The 14,595-nt window shown below is 39.1% G+C and overlaps 1 protein-coding gene across 5 annotated transcripts in view; it reads right to left on the bottom strand.

Moving 5' to 3' along the window:
- SLC25A26 (solute carrier family 25 member 26) overlaps positions 1-14,595 on the bottom strand; it is a 174,325-nt gene that overhangs the window by 54,624 nt on the left and 105,106 nt on the right. For 2 of the 5 annotated variants that reach the window (XR_006102309.1, XM_042453222.1), the window contains exons 6-7: positions 3,509-3,553; positions 1,033-1,148 (exon numbers count right to left, since the gene is read on the bottom strand). The exons of 1 other annotated variant lie outside the window; for it this stretch is intronic. Coding sequence is in view for 3 of the 4 variants with exons in the window: in XM_042453222.1 (XP_042309156.1) it covers positions 1,033-1,148; positions 3,509-3,553 (161 nt within the window). In the remaining variant the exon portion in view is untranslated. The remainder of the gene's footprint in view (positions 1-1,032; positions 1,149-3,508; positions 3,554-14,595) is intronic. 2 more of the 5 variants (XM_042453223.1, XM_042453224.1) reach the window with 1 other exon arrangement.

Genomic DNA, 14,595 nt, shown 5'->3' with positions numbered 1-14,595 from the left:
GTGCAGTTTCATTTTCATTTTTTCCATGTATACTTTCTACCAGTCCTGGAACAGTTTCACACTAAACAATGATAGTGCTATGATTCTACTTTAATTGCCATGGTTTCATCCTATGAAATGCTGATGGGATTTGCAGTGCAGGGAGAAGTATATAGCCAGAGAGTTCAAGTGTCTCCTGCAAACTACAATGCCTGGATTCCATAGGGTGCAACCATGCAGTTAAAGTGGAACTGTAGTGCTGTTATTGTGTAGTGTAGTGCTATATCTTGAAAAAGTTTCACATAAGGTGAATTTTGCAAGTTATGGCTTGCAGTGTAACTCCACCATTGTAATCTGGAAATCATAAGAAAGCAGAGAGATCATAGGGGTGGGTCACATATGGACTGGAACTAATCATGCATTAGAGCCAGCATACACTTTTACTCACCTCGCATTAATCCCACCACTTTCGTTGTAATAATAATAATAATAATAATAATAATAATAATAATAATATAGATATTCACCTTCAAGTGCCCTCTTCTCTGAACAAAGCCGCTTTTAGGTATTATACAGGAGTAAGTGCTAAGCAAGAGGTCAGAAGACTTTGCGTTGCGCAGAGGGGTGGGATAAAAATAAATTTTATTATGATTATAATTATTATTATTAAAACAGCTAGAACATAGGGGGTTAAGATTTGTGTTGAGTCCAACAGAATAGAAATGAGAGTCCATTATCATGGCTTGATGGTGGTCATGATAGCAGAGAAAGTATTTTCACCACCATTTTCACAGTGTTGTCGGGGGAGCCTTCCAATACATGGCAAAGATATTTTTTTTTACAGAGCTATTAATTTGTTCTTCATTTAATTTCCTTTTATCAGGGATGTGGATTTTATGCTTTAAAAATGTGTTTTTACTGATTTATTTACATACTTAAATCTCTCTTTATCATGATTTTATGCTATGTACCTCATTTCCCCCCCAAATGCTTGTTATTGACTGTATCAATACAAACATACTGAATCTGTTCTTATCTTCATGGTTAACTGACCTGAGAATATGGCTGTATGATAGCACATATTTTTCTAAATGTACAAATAATTCAAATACATTTGATTCTTCTCTAGCATCTTCCTTGCATTTCCTAGCGTTCTTGTTGTCCTGTTCCTGTAGTGCATTAACAAATTAGGTTGCTATTAGAATGCAACAAGTAATTTCAATCAACCCAAATGAGAAATGCAAACTAGGATAATGTAAACATGATTAATAACACACTTCTCTTGATGTCTCTTATGGGAAGCTTTGTTTTGGGGCTTCATCCAGCAGGCTAATTTGAAATGGAAAATCTACCTCAGGTTTCTTTTTATGTCAGTCAAGCAAGGCCTGGCAATGACTGAAATCTACTAGCATCTGACAGCAGTTTTGTGGTTTATGTAAAATTATTTTGTGGTCTCCATCAAGTTCCAAGTGGGCAAACGACTTGGAGTCCAAAACCGCTGCTACAATTTAAGTTAACTGCCTGTTTCAGAAGATAGCCGAAGGGGTGATTTAAAAGGGGAACCAGTTGATAGAACTGCCCCAAACAAAAGGTTGCCGCAAGACCACAGCTAATAATCAATGAATTAAACTACAGGTCCCATAGCCTACTTTATTTTTTAATTCAAGCGCGCACCCATGTGGTAACTGGTGTTGCCAATGTCATTGGGGCAGGAATCCATGCCAGGTTTTAATCTAAACTGTTCTTTGTGCTGAACCTTTTGAGGGGGTGGGGTTCAGCATCTCGGATGGCTCCTTTATAATTCAGACTAAAACCTTGAACAGACTTACCACTCTGCTGGCACTGGAGCCACCAGCCACCACTGTTACAAATCCCTTAAAAAAGAATAATTCTGTGACAAGCTAACACACACTTGGACCCAGATAAACAACAATGATAAATGTGAAGTCGAAGGCTTTCATGACCGGCATCCATAGTTTTTTGTGGGGTTTTTGGGCTATGTGGCCATGTTCTAGAAGAGTTTCTTCCTGACGTTTCGCCAGCATCTGTAGCTGGCATCTTCAAAGAAATGATAACAATAATAAACCTAAGACTTCTCAAATGGAGTTTACATTTCTACACCACTTCATACTGAACTAAGTAGTCTCTAAGTGGCTTACAATCTGTAAGCCAATCGCCCCCAACAAGCTGGGTACTCATTTTACTGACCTACGAAAGGATGGAAGGCTGAGTCAACCTTGGAATCCTGGGATTGAACTCACAAACTTGTGGCTGCAGAACTGGCATTTAACCACTGAGTCACCAGGGCTCCTTTTTACTAAATTTAGATTTTGATGGACTGCAATTCCCAGCATCCTTTAGCCTTGGCTCTGTTGGCTAGGACTGACGAGAAGAGAGTTGTAGATTTAACATCATATGCGGGGAGTCATCTGTGCTCAGGAAGACCATCAACGTGTCAGATAAGTAGTCAATTTAGTTTAAAAATATAATTTTTAAAAGCATCTGCAGAAACTGGTTGATGACTTTCCTGGCTTCTAAAGAAAATATCAGCCTGTGGCTCTCCAGTAAGGGATTCTACAGGTTAGGTCAAACAAACAAATACATTTTCAACCTTCTAGAAAGTTTTTTCCAAAATGCATCCATAGATGAACTTTTCTTTCACTACTATCCCTCTTTTGTAAGATTTTCATTTTGGTGTGTAAACTTACTGATCTATGCTTTTTTAACATGTTGGAGATAGCTACCGAGGGAAGCTTATCTGCGCTCCTCTTTTGTCTCTGTTTTGCTGTTCACTCATGATCAGTAAGGGATTCTGGAGGAAGCTGCTCTTTGTCTATTTTAAACAGGCACAACTAGATACAGTAGGATAAGCTAGAGCAGAATCATGTTTTTTTCCAGCCCAAACTTCATTTATTATATCATTTACTGGAGACATGCTACTGCAAACCAACACCAAAAGCTGCATTTCTCCAGCTTGCCATCTTCCCAATGCTGATGCTGCTAAAAAGCTTTTGGTTAGACAGAGGTCAAAGAGCAAAAGGGGGGAATGAGCAGGCATAAAAAGACTGTTAAAAGGGGGCTTTGTAAGATGGTTTTGTTAAGTGAGGCATGGCTGTATAGTAATCCTGTTCCATCAAGAGAGAGAACCCAATGTTTTAGAAAAGGAAATTTAGGAAAATTTAGAACATTTAGAAAAAAATAGGAAAATTTAGGACATGATTATAATGTGACCATCTGCCTAACCTTACACTCAGGATATCCAATCACTCCTTTTAAAAAAAACCCTGTCAAAACACTGGTAACCAACTACTGTGGTAGTTTTTGACTTTAATTTTCCAGAGTTAGTTTCTTCTTCTTCTTCTTCTTCTTCTTTAAATACAATTCTGACTCTTCTTTTAAAAGCTACTGAATTTTGGATGGATTTTTTTTTACCATGGAGCTTAACTTTTTCTTTCTTTTTCTTTTTTAGTTTTGGTGCCATTCCCATTTATAATAATTTTAATATTCAGAATTTTTAGAAGTGACTTACCTTTAAGGACTCCCACAGAGGAAACTGTACAAGAGAGAAAGGAATCTGGAGAGGGAAAGAGAAAGGGGGAAAAACACCTGTCACATAAGCAAAACTGGTTCATTGGCTTACTAAATTAGGAAAAGTTATTGTTCATTCAGTGCATTGTAGCTTATTACAATTATAAATCTTGGAGGATTATATTATGAACACAGCTGCTAGAGAGCTGGTTTTGCTACAGAATCTTTGACTTTGTTTAGCTCATTCCCTGCTGAGAGGTTAATGTATTGTAACCAGGGTGGGCTTAAAGTGTACAAACTGGCACCACTGAGTATAGTAAATTTGACTTAAAACTCTGGAAAAGTCATAAAAGGGATGGTTTAGAAGCTATGCACAATAACCCAGCCTGCCAAAGAACCACTAGCTCAGGTTTAGAGCTCAGCTGTCACAAAGGATTAACTAAAGACTCTGACACTTTCTAAGGAAAATTATATAATACCTGATTATTCTTGGGTTAGTATTGACCACTGCAATAGAGCAAACTTGTTAATCATTCAAAAACCCAAGCTGTCTCTGCTAGAAAATGTACCTCTGAAGATTACCTGTTCTGCTTTTCCCCAGAAAACCCACACCTAAACAGTGAAACATGGACCTATCGCCTTTTTATTCTCTGAGTTTTCAAGGATTAAGGGGTTTATAACTGCTGGTGGTGCTGGGATCCCGGCAAAGGGTCCAATGTCCACTCTTCCTCATTGCATAATGACCTTTTATAGCCTGTTTATAGAAGATATCTGGCTTTGTGAGTGGATATACAAGGCATGCTTTGCTGCTTACCACTCCTCCCAGATCTGCAACCTGCCACTTATCCAACCAGTGTCAGAAATCAAACATCGTCCTATCATCAGTAAAATGTACACGGAGTCCTTTCACAGAACAAGATGGTACCACCAGATGATGGCAAATCTACCTTGCAGAGAGAAATGTATCTGAATGAATTCATTCTTAATTGGTGAGGTTATGATGGGATAGCTGGTCCACTGGGTTTTCAGGGAGCTCCAGCATTAATCCCGATGAAAGCAGAACCATGGAAATGAACGGGATTTGTTTATGAACATTTATATAGTATTAATTGAGTCTGTTCTAGTTGAGACTAATACTAGCTTTAACCCAACGTTTATGGGTTGCTCAACCTGCTCAATGTCTCAACCTGATCCTTGAGGATGTTTCGTAGCTGCCAGCTATTACCAACAAGATACACCAGAAAAAGCCATATATTTCTCGAATGTGTTAAATGAAAGAAGGCTGCTGCCACACTGCAAAATTAATGCAGTTTGACACTGCTTTAACTGTCATGGCTCCATCCTATAGAGTCCTGGGATTTGAAGTTTCTTTTGGGATAAGAGCTCTCTGAGAAGGCTAAATATCTCACAAAACTACAAATTCCAGAATTCTGTAGCATTGAGCCATGACAGTTAAAGCATTATCAAATTGCATTAATTCTGCAATATAGCTGCAGCCAAAGGTTCTAGCCCCCCCCCCCCCCCCCCACACACACACTATTATTCTTCATAAGTATTTCAGTCACTTCCACTGGATAAAAACACTCACTCAAAGGATTTCTGCTTCTTCCCTTCTGAATCAACATGCCTTGAGCGTGTGTAACTGTATACTGGACTGTAGCCATTGTTATTTTAGCATATTCATTATTTTATCTTGTTGTTTTATCATGTCCATAAAGTGTTTTTACAAAAACTGTGTTCTATAAAGGCGCTATAAACTTTAAACGTAAAACATCATTATACCATGACTGTCAACACGACTGGCTTCAGCTCATTCAAGTTTACATCACAGACCATAGCTGTCCTATGAAATCTATACAGACATATAATAAAGAAGAGTGAAATAGAGAGCCAGCCATTTATTGTGACATTTAATTTAACTTGATGCTAAAATGCACTCAAGAGCCCTGGCATGAATTGTTTATGCGTTATTTTTTAAATTATGAAGATGACTAACTTAATGCATACATTTTTGAAAAAACAGCAACACAGGAACAGATGTAAATGCTTTACATTAATCTAATGTATATATTCACTAAAAAGACTTACCCACCTGCATCTTGCTATTTGTCCAAATCATCATCTGTCTCTATTTCAGTTTCAACTTCCAAAAATGGAAAATCGGCATAGTAAAAAGCAAGTTTGCTATAATGTAAACTCTTCTTCATCCTCATGGCTATGACTTTCTCTCCTAACTGATCTAGGAGAGGACAATGATCTTTCTGCAATGAACAATTTACACAGCCCTTCCAACAGCCCTGCCAATACCCATGTATTGAGTTTTCTTATGTGCAGTGGATAAAATCAGTATTTCTATTTATTATTCTATTTATTATTTGTGTTGTTAACTGCCTTCAACTTATGCTGGCCCTATGAATAAGGGACCTTCAAGTCAACCTATCCTCAGCCACCCTGCTCAGGTCTCGCAGACTCATACCCATGGCCTCCTTGATTGAATCTATCCATTGGGAATACAGTTCTTCTCTTTTCCTAGTGCCTTCCTGTTTATCAAGGCATTTGACATTTCTAGTGAGTCCTTTCTTCTCATGATATGGCCAAAGTATGACAACCTCAGTTTAGTCATCTTGGCTTCTATGGAAAATTCAGGCTTGATTTGTTCTAGGAACCATTTATTTGTCTCTTTAGCAATCCACAGTATTTTCAGAACTCTTCTCTGCCACATCCCAATTGAGCTGCTTTTCTTCCTATCAGCTTTTAATAATAATAATAATAATAATAATAATAATAATAATAATAATAATAGGTTTTATTTATATACCGCTCAATCACTGGGAATCCGAGCGGTTTACAATAGAGGGGATAACAGACAGTTCCCTGCCCACAGGCTTACAATCTAAAAGACACGACACAAAAGGAGAAGGGAATGGTGAGGGGGGGGGAGGGAATCAGGTCCAGCATTCTTCTCTCCCTCTGAGGCCTGGACCAAGGCAGATGGACCGGAGGGAGGGCTCTTCTTCTTCAGGCTAGCCCCTGATGGTACTGGGCCAGCCTTCTCTCTCCCTCAGAGGCCGAAAGATGACAGTTAGGGAGGGAGGAGCCTCCCTCTTCAGGCCAGCCTCTGATGGCACTGGGCCAGCTTTTTTCACTGTCCAGCTATTTATTATTTCTCATTCATTCTTAAGAAATATAATTAGTCCAGAATCTGTTCACGTTTGGTTTAAACCCAGGGGCTTTTACAGTGGTCCCTCCCCATTCACTAATATTAGGGGTGAAGGACCCCATGAATGTAGAAAAACAGCAAATAAAAAACATACTATTCTTTTTACCTAAGAGAACACCTATCTAGGAATCTCCAGATCCTCCAGGGCTATTCTATGGTCAACATCTGCCAGATGTTGATCACAGAATCATGCTGAAGGACCTACAAACACCTAAAGAAGTGTTTTCTCTAGGAAGTTCTAGGTTCTCCAGCAGAACTCTATGGTCCTTGTAGTATGAGCACTGGAGTGATACATTCTCTGTTGTCTCTATATGACCAGAGTTACAGGGGCATAATCTGACTGAGAAGGGGATCTCCTTGTATCAGCCTTCAAGGACAGTTGATGGAAGGCCATGGCATTTAGCCAAAGTCAAGGCACTCCACTGTTTAGGTACTTTGAGTTTTGCTAAATATGCCATAGGTGATGCCAAGTATCTGTTGGAGTTACTAACAATAAAAGTTGGGGCGCTAGCTAGGTCTAGCTGTCAGTCTATATCTATCACCCATTGTCTGATGGTTGTGTTAGCCTTATCATATCCCATGCCGAACAAAAGATCTGGAGAGAAGCTGGGTGAAGAAATTTTAGTCATCACTATCTGTTTCCATGTAGACTGGAATTCATCAGTCAGGGTAAGTGGAGCAAGGCTGGGAGGAAAAAGGATAGTCTGAGCCAGTAGCTGAGTATGGTCACCCAAACTCTGGCCTCCATTTTCATTAAGCCTGAAACCAGTCTCAATGTGGAATTAGAGGCACATTTTGGAGCTTGGAATGCGGATATTAGAAATTTGGATTGGACAAGTTCTGGCGGTGCATAGGAGCCCTGGTGGTGCTGTGGTTAAATACCAGCAAAAGGGCTCAAGCTTGACTCAGTCTTGCATCCTTCCGAGGTCACTAAAATTAGATTGTTGGAGGCAATGAGCTTACGTTTTGTAAACTACTTAAGGAGTGCTTAAGTGCACTGATAAGCGGTATAGAAATGTACTTGCTATTGCTATTGCTCATGGTGCAGAGTTGAGGAGGGGCCCCAGTTGGGATCCATAAAGCAGCTGTGCAACCAATTTGGCTTTGAAGTGTTTGAGTGATGCCAATATATACTGGCTTCCTCTTGTCATAAGAAATTTGAGGATGGCTGTTGAACTCCTCTATGTGTTACCAGCAGCATAGTCCACATGTACTTTCCTACCACCACTAACATGAAAGGTTACCCCAAGATATTTGAAGCAGGAGACCTGTTTGATCTTGTGGCCATCTATATTCCGATTATGGTACTTGGGCCTTTTAGCAAATGCCATGATTTTTTGATCACTGAGTTCTAAGTTGATCTTCTCTGCAGTACTGTGAGCGCTCTTTTTAGGCCAATGGGTGTTCTTGAAAGTACCGCTGCATCATCTGCATAAAGCAGAGCTGAGCTATGCCTTCCCTCTAGTTTCAGAGGATGGAAGTTTGTGTTGTTGAGGTGACCCACCATGTCACTGATGTGAGCATTGCATCCCTTCATGCACCATACGAATTAGGTATAGTAGAAGCCAGTCAATCAAGGAAGCCTCCAATTTTTCCCTTAGTTTGGTTCTAGACACAAAGTCAAAATCTGGTTTAAAGTCTATAAAGCCAACATAGAGAGAGGTTGTTCCTCTGCAATTATGTTTTCTTTTCCAGCCAGTCCTCGAGTTTCATTGTAACTGTCTTGAGCAGAGCTTGCTGATCATATTGAGGAGACTAATTGGTCTGATCATATTAAGGAAACTAATTGATCATATTGAGGAGACTAATTGCCAATATCATTCTTCTTTCCTTTTTTTAAATATGGGAACGATGATAGCAAGCCCAAATCCTTAGGTGCTCGACTATAGTTGTCAATACAGATGAAAAGAGATGCCAGAGTAGGGGCCCAGAATTCCAAATTATTTTTAATGGCTTTTAATGGTGGATGCTTTTTAAACACTGTTTCCCCATCCCCACCCCTGCAAAAAGACTTATCAGGAACAAAACAAGACAGTCTCTCTGAAGGGGTATGATCTAAAAGGCATGACCCAAGAGGGAGAATGGCTGAGAAGGGAAAAGAAACTCAAGCTTCAGTTCTTAAAATTACATATTAGTTCCTGCAAACATCATCTTGATTCAGTTCAAGAGGGATAGCTGATGGAATAGCCCTGTTTTCCCATTTCTCCCTGTGCTGCAGTTTGGTGGAATGGCTGCTATAGGCAACAGACAACAAGATATGCTATAGAATTTGACTTCTAAGTACTCTTCTTGCTTAGAATTGACTTTGTGTAACACAGTGGAACTTGGAGTGTAGTGGAGTCTCCTTCCTTGGAGCTCTTTAAGCAGAGGCTGGATGGTCATCTGTCGGGGATGCTTTGATTGAGATTTCCTGCATGGCAGGGGGTTGGACTGGATGGCCCTTGCGGTCTCTTCCAACTCTATGATTCTATGAGTCTAGTCATGAAGTAATGGCTATTTTGGATTGCAGGGTTCATTACCACCCCCCTTCAAAACAGCCCATAACCATATGAATGTCAGAAATACATTTCATTTCTGGTCCTTCTGGATCACAGAGATGAAACTGAAAGGATTCTTTTGTTTCTCTCTGGGCTTTTGTTCTGTTTTGGGTGAAAGTACCATTCTCTGGAAAGACATAGTCACATAAAAGCTTATCTATGAAGATGGAACGAAACGTATTGTATACATGAAGATAAAAGTCTAATATGTTATAGTTCTAACATCTTCCACTTCATTTCTACTGTCTACTACCAAGTAGACAGAAAGGTCTCTATCGCTCTGCATCCTCCCCCATGTTTTTCAACACCACAAGAGTTAAAGATTATTGTCTGGTTCTTCAGGTTGCAGCTAATGATTAATAAATGAGTCTACACCATTCCTCTGCCAGGCAAAACTAAGCTTGACAGACACCTGCCATGGGAAATTTGTTATCTAGTCTGGCAGGAAGTGGCACTGAGAAGAAATCAATGCCACTGCTGTACATTGAGCTGACAAACTGAAATCTCATAGGAAGCTTCTCATCACAAACAAGGAAGAATTTCCCTTGTGGCATCTCATAGCCCCACAGTAAAGGTCAAACACGGTTCTTATTTATCAGGGCCATGAAACCCAAGTGCCGCGATTAAATTTCTTCCTGTCCCCAATTTCAGGTGCCAAATAGCTGTTCATTTTACAGCAGAAGGTCTAATACATTTATGAGGAGAGATACAGACTTGTGAAAGGATGCATCATTTTTGAGGTGGAATTAACTGGATGATCACCTTGCCCTGTACAATTAAATACAGCATTACCTTATCTAAGAAGTGCCCAGCTTAAGATAAATAAACAAACAGTGTTGCCCTTGTGCTGACACAGAAGTCAACCCAAATTCTATTATTACATGCATGGAAATGTAAAATTCAATAGTTTGAACAACTGGGCTGCCATTTTATGAAAACCAAACAATTTTCCTGTGACTGACAATATACGACTGAAAATACATGGACAATAGATCCATAAAACGGGCAGGATTTCAAATGGTTTAAGAGTGTGGCATCAATTCGACCCTGAGCTTCTTAAACTTCTCCAGACCAAACAGAAGCAAACAATGAATATTATATATAATTAATAATATATGGGTATTATATATGAATAACAGATAATATTTACACTTCAATTAACATTTTACATACTAGAATCCTATTTAAAAACTCACCTAACAGACATAGGTGACTTCTGTGCAGTTGAATGTGAGAGATGGTGAAACATCTCATCTCTACTAAGACTGCCCAGTTGATCATCATTCTGATTTCACCCCTAGTTCTGTGACCACCACAGAAATGCATATAGGCTGCCAGAGCTGTCTCACCAAGGTTTGGCCCTGACTTTGGGCACTCAGAGGCAAAGGGTAGTGCAGAGATGCTTGTCTGAAGTTCAGGAACCAGCTTAGCTAAGTACTAGGGGGTTTATCATCAGAAGCCTGGTTACCAGATAGTGAACTGGCCACATCCAACAACAGTGTCAAATAGTTGCCAACTGCATCAGTGAAAGAATCGATGAAATCATGAATCTTCAGTGTATGTGTTTCTACACATAAGTGGGGGAGAGGCAGGGGAGAGACAGAACACATCTATCTCTGATTTGACTGCATGTTAATGGTCTTGGTATACAGTAATACCAAGCTTAACTTAATTGTTCACGCCTTCAACATGAAATGTAGACAGTTGCTTATTATTACCCCGTAAAGGCAGTTCTGTGCATTTTGAGGGGCAGAAACCATTTACAATCCAAGTTTCCACTCCAACCACCCAAGATCCATTATTGAAGACACCAGGGATTTAAACTCAGGTCTTATATCCACATAGCATGCATTCTAACATTAAACTATGGCTCTTCTGCAGCTTGTGTTAATGCTTATATTGGATCTTCAGTGTCCCATCCAAGACGGCAGACACATTTACAAAGCAAATATTTCACAGAGGTAGTCTAGATCTTGGTCTTACAGTAAAACATTCTGATCTCCATAGTATGGAATCCAGTTTTGCTATCTTGGGAATAAAAAATATATTTTACCTTGCAAAGGTACTTTAAGTAAGAAAGAGCTGACAATCACAGTGAACTAAGCTGCATGCCCACATTACATTTTGAATTGTGGCCAATTCTAATTCAGGTTTTTTTTTTTTTCATCCTTGTGATTGCATAACTCTATCTGCAGAATGTCAGTAGTTCTCACTGTTCTTCCTGTGGACCAAGATGTTACTGCAACTAACAGAAATACTAAGAAAGATAGCATGGTGTAGTGGTTTAAGGGTTGGACTAAAATTCCAGGAGACTAGGGTTGAATCTTCCACTGGAAAAAAGAATGGCACTTTCTAACTGTTTATAGACTTGCTCATATACAATGCAGCATATAGTTCTGAACTCTGAACCAGAATAGTTCCAGCTTCTTATTTCATTTTCAGAACAGAAATCTGGAAAATCAGGGATTCACTACTAAATCTTATTGGTCTATATTTACATGCACTAAGAGCAAATATCATCACCAATTTTTATCCATCAGTTGTGTGGTAAAACATATAAAGTATACGCCATGATAGCTTGAGCTACGCTATATAAAAGTTTGTATGTTGTACAAAGACCCAAACATAGTTCACACAGCAATGTAATTTCTCCCGTATTGTCCTTGTGAAACTGTTGTCTCTTGAGAGAACAACCCTCTTAAAACTTTATTAGCTTTATCACGGTAATCATCCCTAGTATTGTCTTTTCAATTTCTTTTTCATTCATTTTGCTGAGCAGTGAAAGGACAGACACACAGATAGCCATTGAAGCCACTACTTCCTGAGGCAGCTACCAATAGTAAACTCATCATTGTTCAAAAGGGGAGAACAATAAAAAAAGGAATTCCCTGATAACCCTAATAAACAACTACTGATTAACCACTGTTCATTAAATTAACCATTCATCTTATTCTATGCACTTCAAACAATAGGAAAATGCAAGTTGCGAGAGAAAGTTGGTTGTCATGGAATCTGAACATTAGCATTACTATCAGTGAGCTGCCCACAAAATAGTCGGGATGTCTGAATTCTCCAGCAATTTATTGTCTTGTCATTGTGGACATGGAATTTTTGAACAAACAGCAGCAGAACAGTGGCTTCTGAAGTTAGAATGAACTGTACCTTCACACTGTGAGATGTTTTTCCTTACAGCCTTTCCTAGGAGGATGGGGCCAGTGATGACAAGATCTTAGACAGAGATGCTCACGATTCATTCATTCTACAGTACTAAGCAAAATGATCTGACTTCCCAGACTAAAGTGCAAACTGAACAATAGTTGCTATCCACACTTACCTGCCTTTGTTATGTATTTCTTACCACAAAATCTACCAATCTGTATGTTTATCTACACAATTATGTAGATTCGGATAAAATTCATTTAGAAATGCATATTTTGAGATAAAATATATTCAAAATATGAATTTAAACAGAATTTTCCTGTTACACAGATTTATGTTTTGCAGATTAATGCAGAAGCAGGACAGAACAGATTTACAAATGAGTACATGTGAAACCAACACATACAGAAGCAGACCAACCTGCTGTGTGCCTTCAAGCTGTTTCCGACTTATGGCGACCCTAAGGGAAACCTATCATGGCGTTTTCTTGGCAAGATTTGTTCTGAGGAGGTCTGCCTCCCCCTGAGATTGAGAGCATGTGACTTGTCCAAGGATACTGAATGGGTTTAAATGGCTGAGCTGGGAATCAAACCCTGGTCTCCAGAGTCAGAGTCCAGCACTCAAATCACTAGGCCACACATCTGTCATATATATTAAAAGGTTGAAACCATATTCAAATTCACATTCCCATCATTCTCAGTATTTTCATAGTCCTCCTACTGCTGGTGCAAACATCATTTTTTTTTTGGGGGGGGGGAGAAAGAAAAATAGAAAAACTCACAAATATTTTGGGATTCTCAAAGAATTCTAGGACACTAATTTAGAGGTTAATGGTTAAGATTCATGCAGTGTTTTTCCTAATTGTCCAAAAAGTCTCACAAAGAGTGAGAGGAAGCCTAATAACAATCCATTTGCAGTTTCTCAAAGTAGTGAAATTTAAGAAAAGTTGCATTCTTCAAATCTCTTTTAGAAGATTTTTTTTGACAGCATTTTAGTAGAACACCCTTTGAAAGGGGGGTGGGAAAAGGAGGCCCTAACACTGAATCCCAGATACAAAGAGCGCTTTCTTTACGAGGTCATTCCAAGAGTGACAAAAATTGATTGGATTCACCACAAGCCTTTTTACAGCTATACCACAATTAGGGCGATTACAACAGTCTTGCTCCAAAAAGGGCTTCTTCTCTTTTTGGTGGTTTGTAGACTGATTGCATTTTGTGATTATTTTCCTAAAGAAATCACCGAAACAGAAGATCATCACGCCCTGCCAAGCATTCATATTTACACCTGAAATATGTTAAAACAACAGCAAAAATGTGTTCTGCACATGTGGATAGCTTTCTGCCAACGAAATACTGGCTGGCTCCATCAACTCTCCTACAATGTTCACAGAAAACAGACACCAAAATACCAGCTCTCTCCGCCTGTCTGGCTTGATGTTATATAGCTGGACTGATTATTCAGCAGAGTTGACTAACATCGGAATTACTTCCAGACGGACAGCCATTATTTTAGAATGTTTTACAGATTAGCATGGCCCATGTTCTCTTGGACAAATACGCTTCAACTCAGTAACATCAATAATAATAATAAATATTATCCAATTTGTGGCAACCAATGTTGCCAGTTTAAAACTGGTTTGTGTTGCTCAAAATTAACCCAACTTTGTTTTATATAGTATAGAGGCTGTTAAAGACGGTATATGTTATACTCCAACTGTACCTATTTTAAGACAGAATACTCATTTGTGTTACAACTAATGGCTGTATGTGTTACCAAATTAACACATAATAGTGAACATGCTCTCCAGCTACAGCAATTGGACTGAACCAACATCAGCTGACTGTCTCTGGGACTGAGCCTCAGAGCACTGCTAGTATTTCACCAAAGACACTTTTCTGAAAAAGAACATACATACAGTAAACTATCTTCCCTTTGTAAGAAATTCTGAAGAAGAAGCTGCGCATGAAAACAAACCCACAGGTCTTTAGGTATTTGTTTATGCTTTTCAATTTGCTATGGCAATTTATCCCTCCTACAATCTAGATCAGAACTGGTCTCACCCAGTCTGATGGTACCTTGTATTTGTTTCCTTGGATATATGCATGCATCTCTGCATTACACAGGTCCATGACATACTAACTAACCTATGACGTCTTCCATTGCTTAGCCTTT

The sequence above is a fragment of the Sceloporus undulatus genome, chromosome 2 (genome assembly GCF_019175285.1).
Source record: "Sceloporus undulatus isolate JIND9_A2432 ecotype Alabama chromosome 2, SceUnd_v1.1, whole genome shotgun sequence".
NCBI classification, from domain to species: domain Eukaryota; kingdom Metazoa; phylum Chordata; class Lepidosauria; order Squamata; family Phrynosomatidae; genus Sceloporus; species Sceloporus undulatus.
This window is presented reverse-complemented; position numbering and strand designations above follow the sequence as displayed.